Raw genomic sequence first — 12,401 nt, 5'->3', positions numbered from 1 at the left:
ACTGAACGTCTCTTCAGAGCCACAGCAGCCATTTCTGGGTGGATGTCCTGTCCTAATGACAGTTAGAACCAAAGCCATGGATTCAACAATCACCATTGAATGACATCTGGATGTGGTCCCTCATGGTAGAGAAGCCACTGACTGTATTACAAGAGTAACTCAATGCCCCAGGAAAAATAAAGATGTCCCTTACCCTTGGTTGTAACCCAGCTGACCTATCAGCACACTGTAAAACTATGGAAAATACAGTGGGAAAGAAAAGCAAACCCAAGAGCTGTACGCTGTACAAAGCAGGTGACCACACCCTTCTGTTCTCAATCAGATAGACAAAGGAGCCATCTGCTGTGCCCACAGGTTGATCTGCCTATATTTGCTAGATCCATGTAAGCAAAAATCTACCTTGAGACATTTGGGAGCAGTTTTGGAACCTGGCCTATGGGGTCACAGACCTGGTCCCAGACTGGCCAAGAGGAGACATGAATGTCCTGCCTGATCCTTTATGCTTTGCAGCGGTCTGTGACACAACACACATCCCAGACTGTAAGCAAAGACACGTTCAGTTCCACTGCTATGAAGTCATTCACTTCAGTTAAAACTTTAACAAAACCAAATGCAGCTTCTTAACATGAAGAAATGTGGACAGGAATACTCACTATTGGGCTGAGTCGTTAAGTTGATATTCCCGGGACCGGTTGAAGCATTCTTGGATCCCAGAGTCTGCCCAGAGCCTCATCATAGCTGACAGCAGCTCTGGAGAGAAGGGCTCTGTGTCCTCCATCCGACTGACGACATCGCAGACCATCTTGGCATCAGCCTGCAGAGGAAAGAAACAAGAGGTTACATAGATGCTCAAGGCAGAATCTGGAGCCAGAGATTTCAGAAACAGTTCACCAAACCATCAGGACTAAAGAGGCTGTGTTTCTCAAGATAGGGCTTTAGCATACACACTGTGTGATCCAGCTGGAAGGGGAAAAGGAGGATGGAGGAAGGAAATCACAAGGAAAAAGATCATTTGTACAATCCACTTCATATCAACTAGTATTTTTGTTCAACACAAAGCAGTCTGCACTGCACATGTGTGGAATTTCATAAGAACAGAGAGAAATTCATACATGCACAGGGATATTTAAAATTGTTAGCAACAATGCCTGCTTTAACTGAGTCTGGAACCTTGTTGAAGTGGGGGCTTTGTATCAGAAAGAACAGCAGAAAGACTCCAGAAACAATTCTTTCCAGACGCTGGTTTATTGCTTTTCCTGAATTCTTGTTCTTTGGTATGAGCCCCTGTTATGAGGGCTAATTCATGTTAATGCAGACCACCTTGGCTGGCTGTGGTGCTCTGTGACTCAGAGGGGGAGGAATCTCCCACGGTCATGGAGCATGGTGATGAGGGCAGGGCCAGCTGGCCATTTTCAGATGCAGTTTTTTTGGTGACAAAAATGAGATTCACTGGGACAGCAGCTTTTCCTGTAGGATAGTGCTCTAACACAACTTGGGTCCGGAAGATGTCTCAGATTTAGGATGGGAACGTCTAGACTGCCTTAGAATAGCTGAGTTCAGTCCTCCTGTAACAGTCCACAGTGGCTGATGTTTCACTCATTTGTGAAGCAGGACACTCAAATTCATGACCCCCTCTGCTTGCTTTGCAAGAAGCAAATGTCCCACAGCACCCGCACACTCCTGAAATCCTTGGGATGTTAACTAATCTGCAGAGTTTTTCTTTCACTGCTTTGAAAACGTCTCATATTTCTACTTGCTGAAACAAACCCAACTATTATTGCTATAATTAATTGGAAAAGAGTAGCTCTTGTTTCTTGTGTGTGTGCAGCAAACTTGTGAAGCCAACCTTCTTGTTTTACTACCTTATCTCTTGTCTGCTAGACTGAACCCATTCTTGGCCAAATGCAGGTGGAAATCTTTGCCTTCCAGGGTGTTTGATCTAAGCCAGCAAGTGCAGACCAGAAACACAAACCTCAACAGGGGAGTGCAGGATCTGCCCATGCTTTTCTGGGTACAATTAAAAGTGCCATCATTCAGAAACACCAGAATAACCTTATTGTATGGATGGGAATGACAAGTGTATGACAGGGTCTGTATGGTCAGGATCAAAACTCTGTAGCCTCTTTGTTGAGCATTGAAGCTGTAGAAAAATTGCAGGGCACCAAACCAAAAGCACTGGAGACTGAAGCTGTTGGAGATTTCAGTGCTCAATGAAAGAGCCTCAGGTGCCCTGAACATCCAGCCTTTATGGGCTGAAGAAGTCTCAGTACTGTATGTCTCAGTACTGTATCCCATAAAACTTAATGGGGTGGACTCTATGCTTTGAAGGCTTTATGAAAATAAAATCCTTCTCACAGAGCACTTAACTTCATATTTTAGTGCCCAGGAATCCTCCCAGCTCTCTGTACAGACTCTGCTCATTTTGGAGAAAAAGTATCGGTGACTCACACCTCAAAGCCAAGACAAACGAAGAACCTTGAAGAGTTCAGTTAATTTCAAAAGCTTGTTTTCTGCCCCGGAGTGCTTTGTGAGCTGAGTGAATATTCATAAATCATCTGTATGGTTTCCCTGCCCTGCTGGAGCTGCAATTCTGCTCTTTTCACAGACTCTAAATGACATAAAACCTGCAATGGCTGCGGTCTGCCTTGGCCCCATTATTTGTGCATGGGTGATGCAGGAAAAGCATCCATGCTTCCAGTCAGGTAGAAGGATGTCTTTCTATATTATCTTGACTGCTGGAGAGGGTCACAGGTATAAGTCACAGACCTGTCCATCTGTCTAAGATGGCAAAGCACATTTGAAGCTCTCCAGCTGTCATGGGCATGGTCTGGGCTTCTTCTGAGTTTTGTGGATTTAACTGCAGGCTGCTTTTTGTAAAACATCAGAGGGAATGGCACAATCATAATATTTTCTGTGCTGGGAAATAGCTGTGTCACTTTTTCAACTACTGAGACTTGTGGCAGTTCCCCATGAGTAAGACCCAACACCAGGGGGGTTTTGAGCAGAAGACAGAGATGAACAGCAATGACAAGGCAGAATGGGAGTGACCAGGCACAGACATTTCTGGCTGTGGTTAACTGTGAGCCTGGTGGGCCAGAAGTGGGGCTGAGCACATAGGGTAGGGCATTATTTTGGTACATGCTCCTCTGCTCCTCTGCAGTCACTGGAGGTCCCTTTTGGAGACAGGAAAGGCTGTCTTCCCACAGCATGGACACCTGCCTGCAGGGCAGACTAAGAGTCAGCAGGCTGAAATAGGGGAAGAACTCGAAGGAAATTTTATTGCTTCTGCTGAACAGTAATAAAAATATTCCAGACATTTTATTTTGCAGAGTGAACCACTGAACTCCTGATTTTTCAGATCCAGAAAAAGCAGGTGAAATAAGTACTTTTTAAAACACCCCTTCCCCCTGCCAAGGTTGAAGTCCCTCTGTCAAGGAGCATGGGGCCATCCAGGAGTTCAGGCATTTGTTAGATGATTTAACGAGCAATTAAGGATCCAAGAAGAGAAGATACCCCTTTCTTTTCTCGCTCTCCAGGCTGTATCTCAAGCTGGGAATGACATTAAAATCTCCAACTCCCCCTGGGCCCAGCAGGTAGATTTTTAAATACTGCCTGATTGACTTTTCCCTGCCTGCCTCCCCCGGGTCTGCTGCTCCTGCTTTTCCCGAGGTGAGAGGAGCCGAGCCTCCTGCCACGCTCTGCTTCTGTACTGCAGCCAGCAATTAAAACAAAACAAAACAGGCCAACCAGCCCCCTACCCCCTCCCTTGCAGTTCCCATCCGACAGGGCTGTCGTTAATGAACATCACGGTGGTATTTCAGCTACCTCGGGAGCTAAAAATAGGCAGTGCTTGGCCCCTGGGATTGCTGGAAGGAGCTACAAAATGGTGCAGGGCTCATTCCACCACTGCTGCCTCTGCCTTTCCCAGCTGCTCTGTCTCCTGTCTCCTCAGAACAAGACATCTGGGGGAGGGATAAGAGATCAGGCTGGTCTCCTTCATGCTGGTTCTTATCCAGCATGAGCACCCTAACCTATCTCTGCAGCATTCCTACACGTCCTGCTGCCACTCCCCAATGGCCTGCATTTTCCATAGCAGGTGGAACCCTAACACCTTAGCTGAATGCCTTTGGGCTGTTCATCATGGGGAGTGGGCTTTGTCACTTTGTGTCATTCCTGAATGCTGATTCTATCCACCTACAGCAGGAGAATTAAAGCTGGCTGGGCATGACCTAGGGAGACAGCTGAGCTTAGAGAATGTGGTAGGGTGAAATTATACATCCAAACTTTAGACATCAAGCCCAGAGACCAAATAACTCTTTGCTAAAGAACAAACCTCCACTCTGGTCAGGCTCTGTAAGGCTAGAGCAGGGTCTGAAATCCACAGGCGTATGTGAACAAGAAGCTTGTAAACACAGTGGGAAGTTGGCATATGTCATTCCTAACCCCAGGTTGTGGGCCTACCTGTGCACCACACTTCTGGTATAAATCCAGTTCAAAAGGGGATCTGTTCTCTCCCTAACCTGGATATAACTGCAGTTATTTAATTGTCTCCCATATGTCACTGTCACCAAGCTCACAGCCTGTGCTCAGCATACAAACTTGTGATTTCACTCGCAACAGCCACACAGCCCAATTAATGCATTTCCTGGCTGGAAGGGAGAGGGGCCCCTCCCTGCAGTCTGACACTACTGGCAGCTGCGTTTGTCTCTGAAAGCAAGTTATTTTCCATCACACTGATACAGACCACCTCTAGTTACTTGTTCCTTACCACCACTGGTGCCCATGGAGATACCAGCAGAGCTGCACTAGGAGGGGACCAGCAGAGCTGCTGCTGCCCTGCCTGATGTAGAGTCACACTGGAGTAGGACCCAGGTCCCCATCTCTGACTATCCCAGGGCAAATCCTGGCTCTGATCCTTTGAAATTGCCTGGACACAGACTAGGAGATTTTTTTTTCTTCCTTTTTTTCCAAAAGGAATAGTTTTCTGGAAGGGGAAATTTAAGGAAGAGGCAAAACCCTGTGTGAAGCTATGTGGTACAAATCTGCTAAACCCTATAGAGCTGTGCAGTATTACAGTCACTGGAGATATGAGCTGGTGTGCCAAACTGTACTGTCCTTTCCTTTTGGTGAACTAAATCCCAGGAAATATAATTTTTTTTGGTTGTTATTTACTCTGATTAGTGATACTTGTCACTTAGCCTATATCAAAGGTTAACCCAGGCACAATTTCCTCTGGTGGCTGGGTGTACCAGGAGCTGCTTCTCAGAACATTTCAAAAAATACATGTAGTGGGGGAAAAGATAAGCACTGCAATTTGGCTGGTGGTATGAGGCAAATCAGCACAGTATCAGTCATCAGAAAGCAATCTTGTGAAAATAGTAGTGGCAATCATGAGTCATGAACCTGGGGGTAATCAAACTGATGTCTTGAGACCATCCAGCATCCAAGATGTCCTTGGAAGGAAACTCTTGTGGGAGACCCAGATCCTGACCTCAGGACACAGCAGTATGTGCCTCTGCTACTCCAGTAAGAAATGATGTCCTGTAACTTCATGGCAGGACATGTTTCATAAACTGAAAACCTCCCTCTTCTCCTTACAGAGTGTCTCAGAAACATGGACCCCACTTCCCAGCCAAAGTGTAGTTGCATTGCAGCAAAAGACAGTGATTTTCACAGCATTTCAGGCTGAAGAAATCCTGGAAACAAAGTATGGCTGGTGAATATGCCTTTTCCAGAGGCATCCAGGGCCCATCTCCAAGTCCTTAGAAGTTTTTGTAGACACTGAATAAATAGCTACATGTACGAGTCTCCCCCTCACTCTCCCTCTCTTTCTCACACATCTGTGTTTCAGAGCTGACCTCTCAATCTGTGGAAGTCTGTCTGGCATTAAGCAGCTGCTGTGCATCGTGGGAGAGACAACTTTCCTCCTGCACCCTTCCATCTACCCTCAGAACATTTAATTGAGGCCTCCCACCTCGGCTTGGCATTTGGCTTGCTGAGAGAGGCTGGAAGTCACTGAGCAGGTAAAAATCTATCCAGTGTCTTATTAATATCTATCCCTTTGGGGATTACCTTGAGGTGGGCACTCAAACTTCCTCTGTTTGCTTTTGTTAGCTGGAAGTGGAAATGCAAAACTCTGGACACAGATCCCAGTGGCCTGGGAAAGCGGTTTACACAAAAGCTCAGCGTTGTGCTCTCTAGCAGTTTGCATCACACAACAAAGCTAAGCCTGAAAAGCTAAGTTAGAGACAGCTGGCTTTCCACAGAGTCACAGTAGCCATCCACCCTCATGTAAACCTCTCACAAAAAGGTTGGCTGACTTGGATACAATGCTGAAGGGCTGCAGTCTGTCTAGAAGCAGACAGACTCTTCCCTACAGAAAACATCATAACCCAACAGCCACAGTGGCATCCAGATCTTCTCATGAGCTTGTGCTGGCTGGCTGGCAATCAGTACAGTCCTGGTTTTCATATCCTTCTGGAGCCAAGATGGCACCATCACCTCTGACCGTCTTGGCCAAACAGTTCTGTGTGTCTGGGAAGTGGTCTAGGATCTCTAGCCTGAAACCTTGTTATAGCTGGTTTTTTTTTTTTCTGTCTGCTGCTTCCTGTTTGGGGAGACATTGAGCAGGACTGATATTATGGATTATTATGTTTCTTACAACAGGCCAACTGCTCTGTGTTCAGTAGTACCTGCATTCCCATTCTGTGTGATACTGCAGTTGATCAAATAAAATTTGCCAGCTCTTATGTGGGTATAACCCTCTTTTCCCTTCCTGCCACACATATAAAATAATATTCCTGGTTTGCTTGGACTGATGGCAATCCAGAGACTGGATAATGCATGGTCTAGACTAAACTCTTGGGCTGCCAGCTGGCCACCACCATAGTAAGAATTCCTATTGCTCCATGTCCTGTAGAAAATAGTGGTTCATTCACTACTGTGGGGAAAACCCACGACCCAACAACATGGAACTCAACCTGCAAGGACAAGTCATTTCCTGAATTTGCTTTTTTTCTAGGAAATGCAGGGTCCTCTCCTCTTCTTGAGGAGCTCAGAGAAGCTCCAGAGCTGAGTGAGACAAACACGGTGGGTAGCTGACCTGATTTTTCCAAGCAAGGATGGGAAAGCCAGAAAGCATGTGTTGAATGCTCTCAAAATAGGTCCTGACCCACTAGCTGCAAAGGCATGAGTGAAAACAGCACTCTGTCCATCCCAGTCCCCTCTATTTCAAGAAGAGGGCATCCCTGAGAGACCAAGAGCCACTGCACGCTCCACCAGCATTGTTCCAAGAACAGGATGCTTTAATGGGTCCTCTGCCCTACAAAGCACTGAGCAAAGGGGCTGGGTACAGGACCTGAAAGCCCAAAGATCATCCCTCACTGAGGACTTTCAGGCCAGGCAGGCACAGACAGCACTGCCCACCAGGGAGGGGATGAGAGAGAGAGAGTCACAGATGGGGGACATTAGCCGCATGGCTTCATGCTCCGCAGGGAAGAGCTCTGCCGCAGTGCTGAGGAGCAGGCTGGAAACATGTAAAGATGAGAGAGCAAAATCCTTGCAGCTTACTGCCCTCTCCTCCCCCGAATATCCTCTGCTGGGTAAAAGTCCATAAAATGTAACAGCACTCGAGTATTTGTGCTGCAGTAAACGGCAGGGAAATGCCTGAGATGCCACAGTGAGAACACAGGTGGGGAAGCTGCATTGGCTCCTGGCATTTGTAAAATAAATGGCTATTTTCCATTCATTGCAACAGCTGAGGATGAACAGAGTAGGAGTGGTGGTAATTCTCTGGGAACCCACTATGGGTTTGGGAATTACTGATGGGTTTAGCCTGTACATCTTCCACTCTTCAAATGTCTTTAAGATTTTCCACACCAACATCCCTCTGGGTGACTGTGTTAAGGGAGGCAGGGCAGAGGGGACACAGTTTCATTCAGAGTTTTCCTACCACAAAGGGGGAAAACAGGCTTTGTCTTTGGAACAGAACCAGCTCCTATGGTGGGTGCATTCCCAGGAGAAAGATTTTTTTTCAACATCTCTGGATAAATGCCACTTGTGTGTGATGGTTTATAGGGCAGTACCTTCCTGCTTGGAAGTCGTGCAGTGCTGGAACCTAGTAATTAGTTTAATGCTCAGAGCTTGATGCTGAACGGTGGGTGCTAATCTGCACTCTACAATTAATCTCACAGATTTATCAGTGCCTCTGTGATGAAGGACTAAGCCTGTGGGTTACACTCATCTGTCCCTGAAGAAAGAGATGGTGTTTCAGCCAGAAACAGCCCTGTTTCATTTTATGGTCCTTTTTTACTTGGTGATCTCTGTTGAAGATATATACCTAAAGGAAAACAGGGAGAAGGAAAATCCCTCCCTTCACCTCAACCCTGTTAAATTTCATCTCCCTGTTGCCTCTTTCCTTCTCATAACCTGTAATTTCTTCTGTAACCCATAACTAGGATTTCTGGGTAGGGATTTCGTACTGCCTTCCACTGACAGAGGAGTCAGTGGGTTTGCTGTGCATACTCAAGCTTTGTGATGATGTGGGGGGGGGTCTCAAAATTATCTCTTGCATTGCTATGTGACATTAGGCATCACAGCAGCCAAAGAATACTGATTCTTCCACTTGGCAGCAGAACTGAAAAATCAGCTTCTTTCCCTCTTAATTTCCCGGTGACTGTGAACACTTCTCTGCAGGGAGGGCCAGAGGTGGGGGTAGAGGAGCATTTGGCTGAGGTTCTGCTATGAGTGGAAGCTGTATCTGATGTGGCTCAGGTTTAGCAGTGACTGGTCAAGGAGTCTGTAGCTGCTTAAAAGGAGCCCCAGAGTTCAGAGCAGATGAAAGACAATTTTTTAGTTAAATCTCCCCTGTGCTTCTGTATTTGCAGCAAAATCAAGACTTGGGTGCTTGTAACAGGCTTGGAGGAGTTCTTCCTTTGATCAGCAGGGATTACAGAGACTAACCTCCAGCAAGTTCCTCCTTACTGGAGCTGAGGCACGTCACACACTAACAGATTTGCTCACGCATTGTTTCAGGTTGCTGCAGAGAAAAAATGTCCTATATTTTCCTTACAAGAGCATCAAGAAAGTTCCCCAACCCTTTGATAGGGGGAGGGTGGGAGAGGAAGAAGAGGGAAAAGGAAAGAAGAGGGAGTGGAAGGAACCTGTTGGGTTGATTGTGAATATTGCTGTTCTAGGGGAAGCTGTTCTCAGGGATATTAAGAGGAACTTTATTTTTATTAACTTCTCTTTTCAGATAAAATGGATAAATGGGACCTCAGGTGCATCATTAGATGACAGAATAGTTCATAAGATAAGTGGCTGGCAGAGAACTACCTTTCTAACAGCTTAACAAGGGTAGGCAGAAATAGGCTGGGGGCTGCAAGAAATCTTTGATGCTGTTGGTGTGTATTTATTATTTATTATTCTGACACAAATATAGCATCAAAGAATATCAAAACCAAAAAAGCCCATAAACTGCTGTCATTGGATTAGTCCTACATCCCTATAATGATGGCATCATCAGTAATGACAAGGCTAAATCAACAGCAATAGGAAAAAAGCACCCAGCATTTATGGCACTTGTGAGGGTGAGGCCAACTTCCTTGCTCTGGTGAGGATGCACCAGAAGGGATAAGAAAATCTGGGAGCATCTTGCCTGGGAATCTGTGCAGCTCAGCTATGGTGGAAAATACCACAAAACAATAGATTTGCTCCCTTGTGTGTAAGCCTGTGTGATACAAATAGAGGATAGAGGGTGAATCCCCACTAAAACCCTTTTCTGCCATTACAGGTCACCTCAAGCCCACAGAACAGTGGGGATGGCACCAGTGCCTGCCTGTAGACAAGAATGCAAATGGCTGCACCATCTCAGCACCGTGGTCGAGGCTCTCATCACTGTGACCTGGTGGTGTTCATCTCTGGGGTGTGGCACCGCCAGTCCTCACCCTCTGTCTCTCAGGTTCCTCCTATTGAAGGTGCATTCCTTCCTTCCCCTCTGTGCTCCCTCTCTCTTTGTGCCACCCTCCCTGGGGCTGCAAGTCCTGCAGCTGCTGCAGTGGGAAGCCCTCTCTGGTGGCTGTACAGACCAGAAGACTGTGCTGACATAAGTAGCAAGGCATGAGCTTAATACTGTACTGAGTATTTCTTGGAAAATTATATATATTCACTTTTTTTCTGGAATACTTTGGCTGGACTGGAAATATTTCAAGTACCATCTGGGGATTAAGGAGCTTCTTTTAATCTGCATTTGTTTTGTTTCTTTTTTTACATCTTTGCAGAAAAAGGAGTAAAAGCCTACTCCAAAATGTCCTCCGTGGAGGGATTGGGATTTGGCAGTGTCATGCAGTGATGCCAGTGGATAATGGGATGTGATAACAGTACAGCCTGACTGCCTCCCAAAGCCCCTTTGCAGAAGGGGTCAGACTTCTCCCACAGACAGATTTGGGGCAGAAGTAACCAGTATTCTCCAGCCATCCAGCTGGGAGCAAAGCTCAGGACTGGGGTCTGTTTGTGCTGCCCTGGACTTGCGCAGCAGCGCAGAGCAGAATTGCCAATAAAACCTTGGAGCAGAGATTTTCACAGTTGCCTAATGGGTATAGAAATCTGATTTCTTCAAAAATAAGCAGCCCAAGCCTGTAGTCACCATGTCCATCTCAACAGCAGAGTGCACACTGGGTCCCTCCATGGCACAGCCAGTTAGTTGGAAAGTGAGAAACCCCAAGAAATCCAAATTCTGTGATTCCTAACTCCTTCTCTTCCTGGTTACTTCAGCTTTTTCTCTCCTGGCAAGCCTCTCTCCCCGTCACTACTGCAGCTCTGCCTGCCTGCAGCCATCCCAGCCCCAGGAACAGCCCTGCCTGTGCAGCACTCTCTGGAGATGCCATTTCTATTGCAGGCATTCAGCCCATGGTGCATCGCAAAAAATATCCCCAGCAGAGTGAATGATGCCAGTAAGACTCTTGCCTTCCCTCCACCTCCCAGGGCTACTTTCTGCCTTGGCTACGAGCCTGCTGCATCTTTGTGTGGTTAATAAAAATAACCTAAAAGTACTCGGGAGCAGACAGAGCAATCCCAGAGACTCCAAACATCTAAGGGGCTTTGTTTCCAAGGCAACATCTTGTCTCCTAGCTGCGAAAGGCCACGGGAATGAAGGCAGCCTATGGAAAATGAATAGCTAAATGACAACAACAACAAAAAAATCTGCTGGGGAGCGTTTCAGAGAGGGAGGGGTGTTCGTAGGGGGGCCAGGAAAGAGCGAAGCTAAACAAGCCAGGAGTAGCTGCACAGAGCATGCAAAGGGACAGGGTGCAATTTATCTCATGAGAAGCTCAGTCCTGCCCCCATTGAAATGCAGAGCACCACTTCCACAGACTTAATGGGAGCAGGGGAGCTTGCACAAATCAGCTATTCTTTTCTTTCCCCCCTTTTTTAAGCTACAGTGTTTGAAGATTGGAGCTAGTTAAAAATAATCTACTGTCCAAGGCAGAGACTTCCCTGGTCCCAGGAGCTCCCCAGCCAAGGCTGCAGCTCACTATTGATTTTGGCCACCCCAGTTTCCCACTGCCAGAGCTGCCTCCTCCCTCCACAGTCCAGGGCAGTGAGGCAGGCAGGAGGTGCCAGGGCACCAGAGCATCCCTCCAGCTCTTCCAGGAAAGAAACATGTTTTCACCCATTTTCCAAGATTTCCAGAGCCATGCAGTGTGTTAACATCTGTGTACAGTCCAAGCTGTAGTCAGTTCCTTCACTATGGCTGCAAGGATGGCTTTGCTCTTATGGCCTTTTGAGCCAACTGCCCAGACAGCAGACTTGGAGCATCAGGCATGGGCAAAGCACAGACCCCTGTGTCCCCCGTGTCCCACCCATGACACTCATGGCCCCTGTGTGACACCACCCTCCCTTGATGGGGGCACGCAGGCAGGCAAGTCTGGGACTCCACCACATGGTGCATCTAATGTGCAAGCTGCCTTTACATAAGTGACTGCTGCAGTCAAATGCCCCCGGGATCATTGATGGGATTGGTATCAGACAGGGAGGGGAGAGGCTCCCCAGCGACAGCTGAGACGCCTGCCTGCAGAGGAACTGCTCCTGTCCTTCCTCTCCCTCGTGTCTCATGGGAATGCCTAAAAGCTGAGCATTATGATGCCAAGTGAGCTGTCAGAGCTTTTCCTCTGTGTCCCAGGAGGTGGCACAGATGCCCTGGGAACATGACAGGCATTGGGTCAGGAGCTCCTCTGAGCTGGCTCTCAGCTCCTCAGCAGCACAACCTACACGGAGCTCCACCATGCCTAAAGTGGGCTCCCCACACAGCAAGGGGAGGAGGGGGCCTGGGCATTTCCCTGGGCGGGCCAGGAGGGATTGAGGACATTAGGGTGTGTGGGTGCTAGTCTCTGCCTTGGACAGGA

At 47.3% G+C, this 12,401-nt stretch overlaps 1 protein-coding gene across 2 annotated transcripts in view; it reads right to left on the bottom strand.

Moving 5' to 3' along the window:
* Positions 1-12,401, bottom strand: part of GNAO1 (G protein subunit alpha o1) — a 140,903-nt gene that overhangs the window by 47,736 nt on the left and 80,766 nt on the right. For both annotated transcript variants that reach the window (XM_083870426.1, XM_083870425.1), the window contains exon 4: positions 654-814. In XM_083870426.1, coding sequence (XP_083726552.1) covers positions 654-814 — 161 coding nt within the window. The remainder of the gene's footprint in view (positions 1-653; positions 815-12,401) is intronic.

This window comes from Zosterops lateralis, assembly GCF_965231275.1.
Source record: "Zosterops lateralis genome assembly, chromosome: 12".
Taxonomy (NCBI): Eukaryota; Metazoa; Chordata; class Aves; order Passeriformes; family Zosteropidae; genus Zosterops; species Zosterops lateralis.
This window is presented reverse-complemented; position numbering and strand designations above follow the sequence as displayed.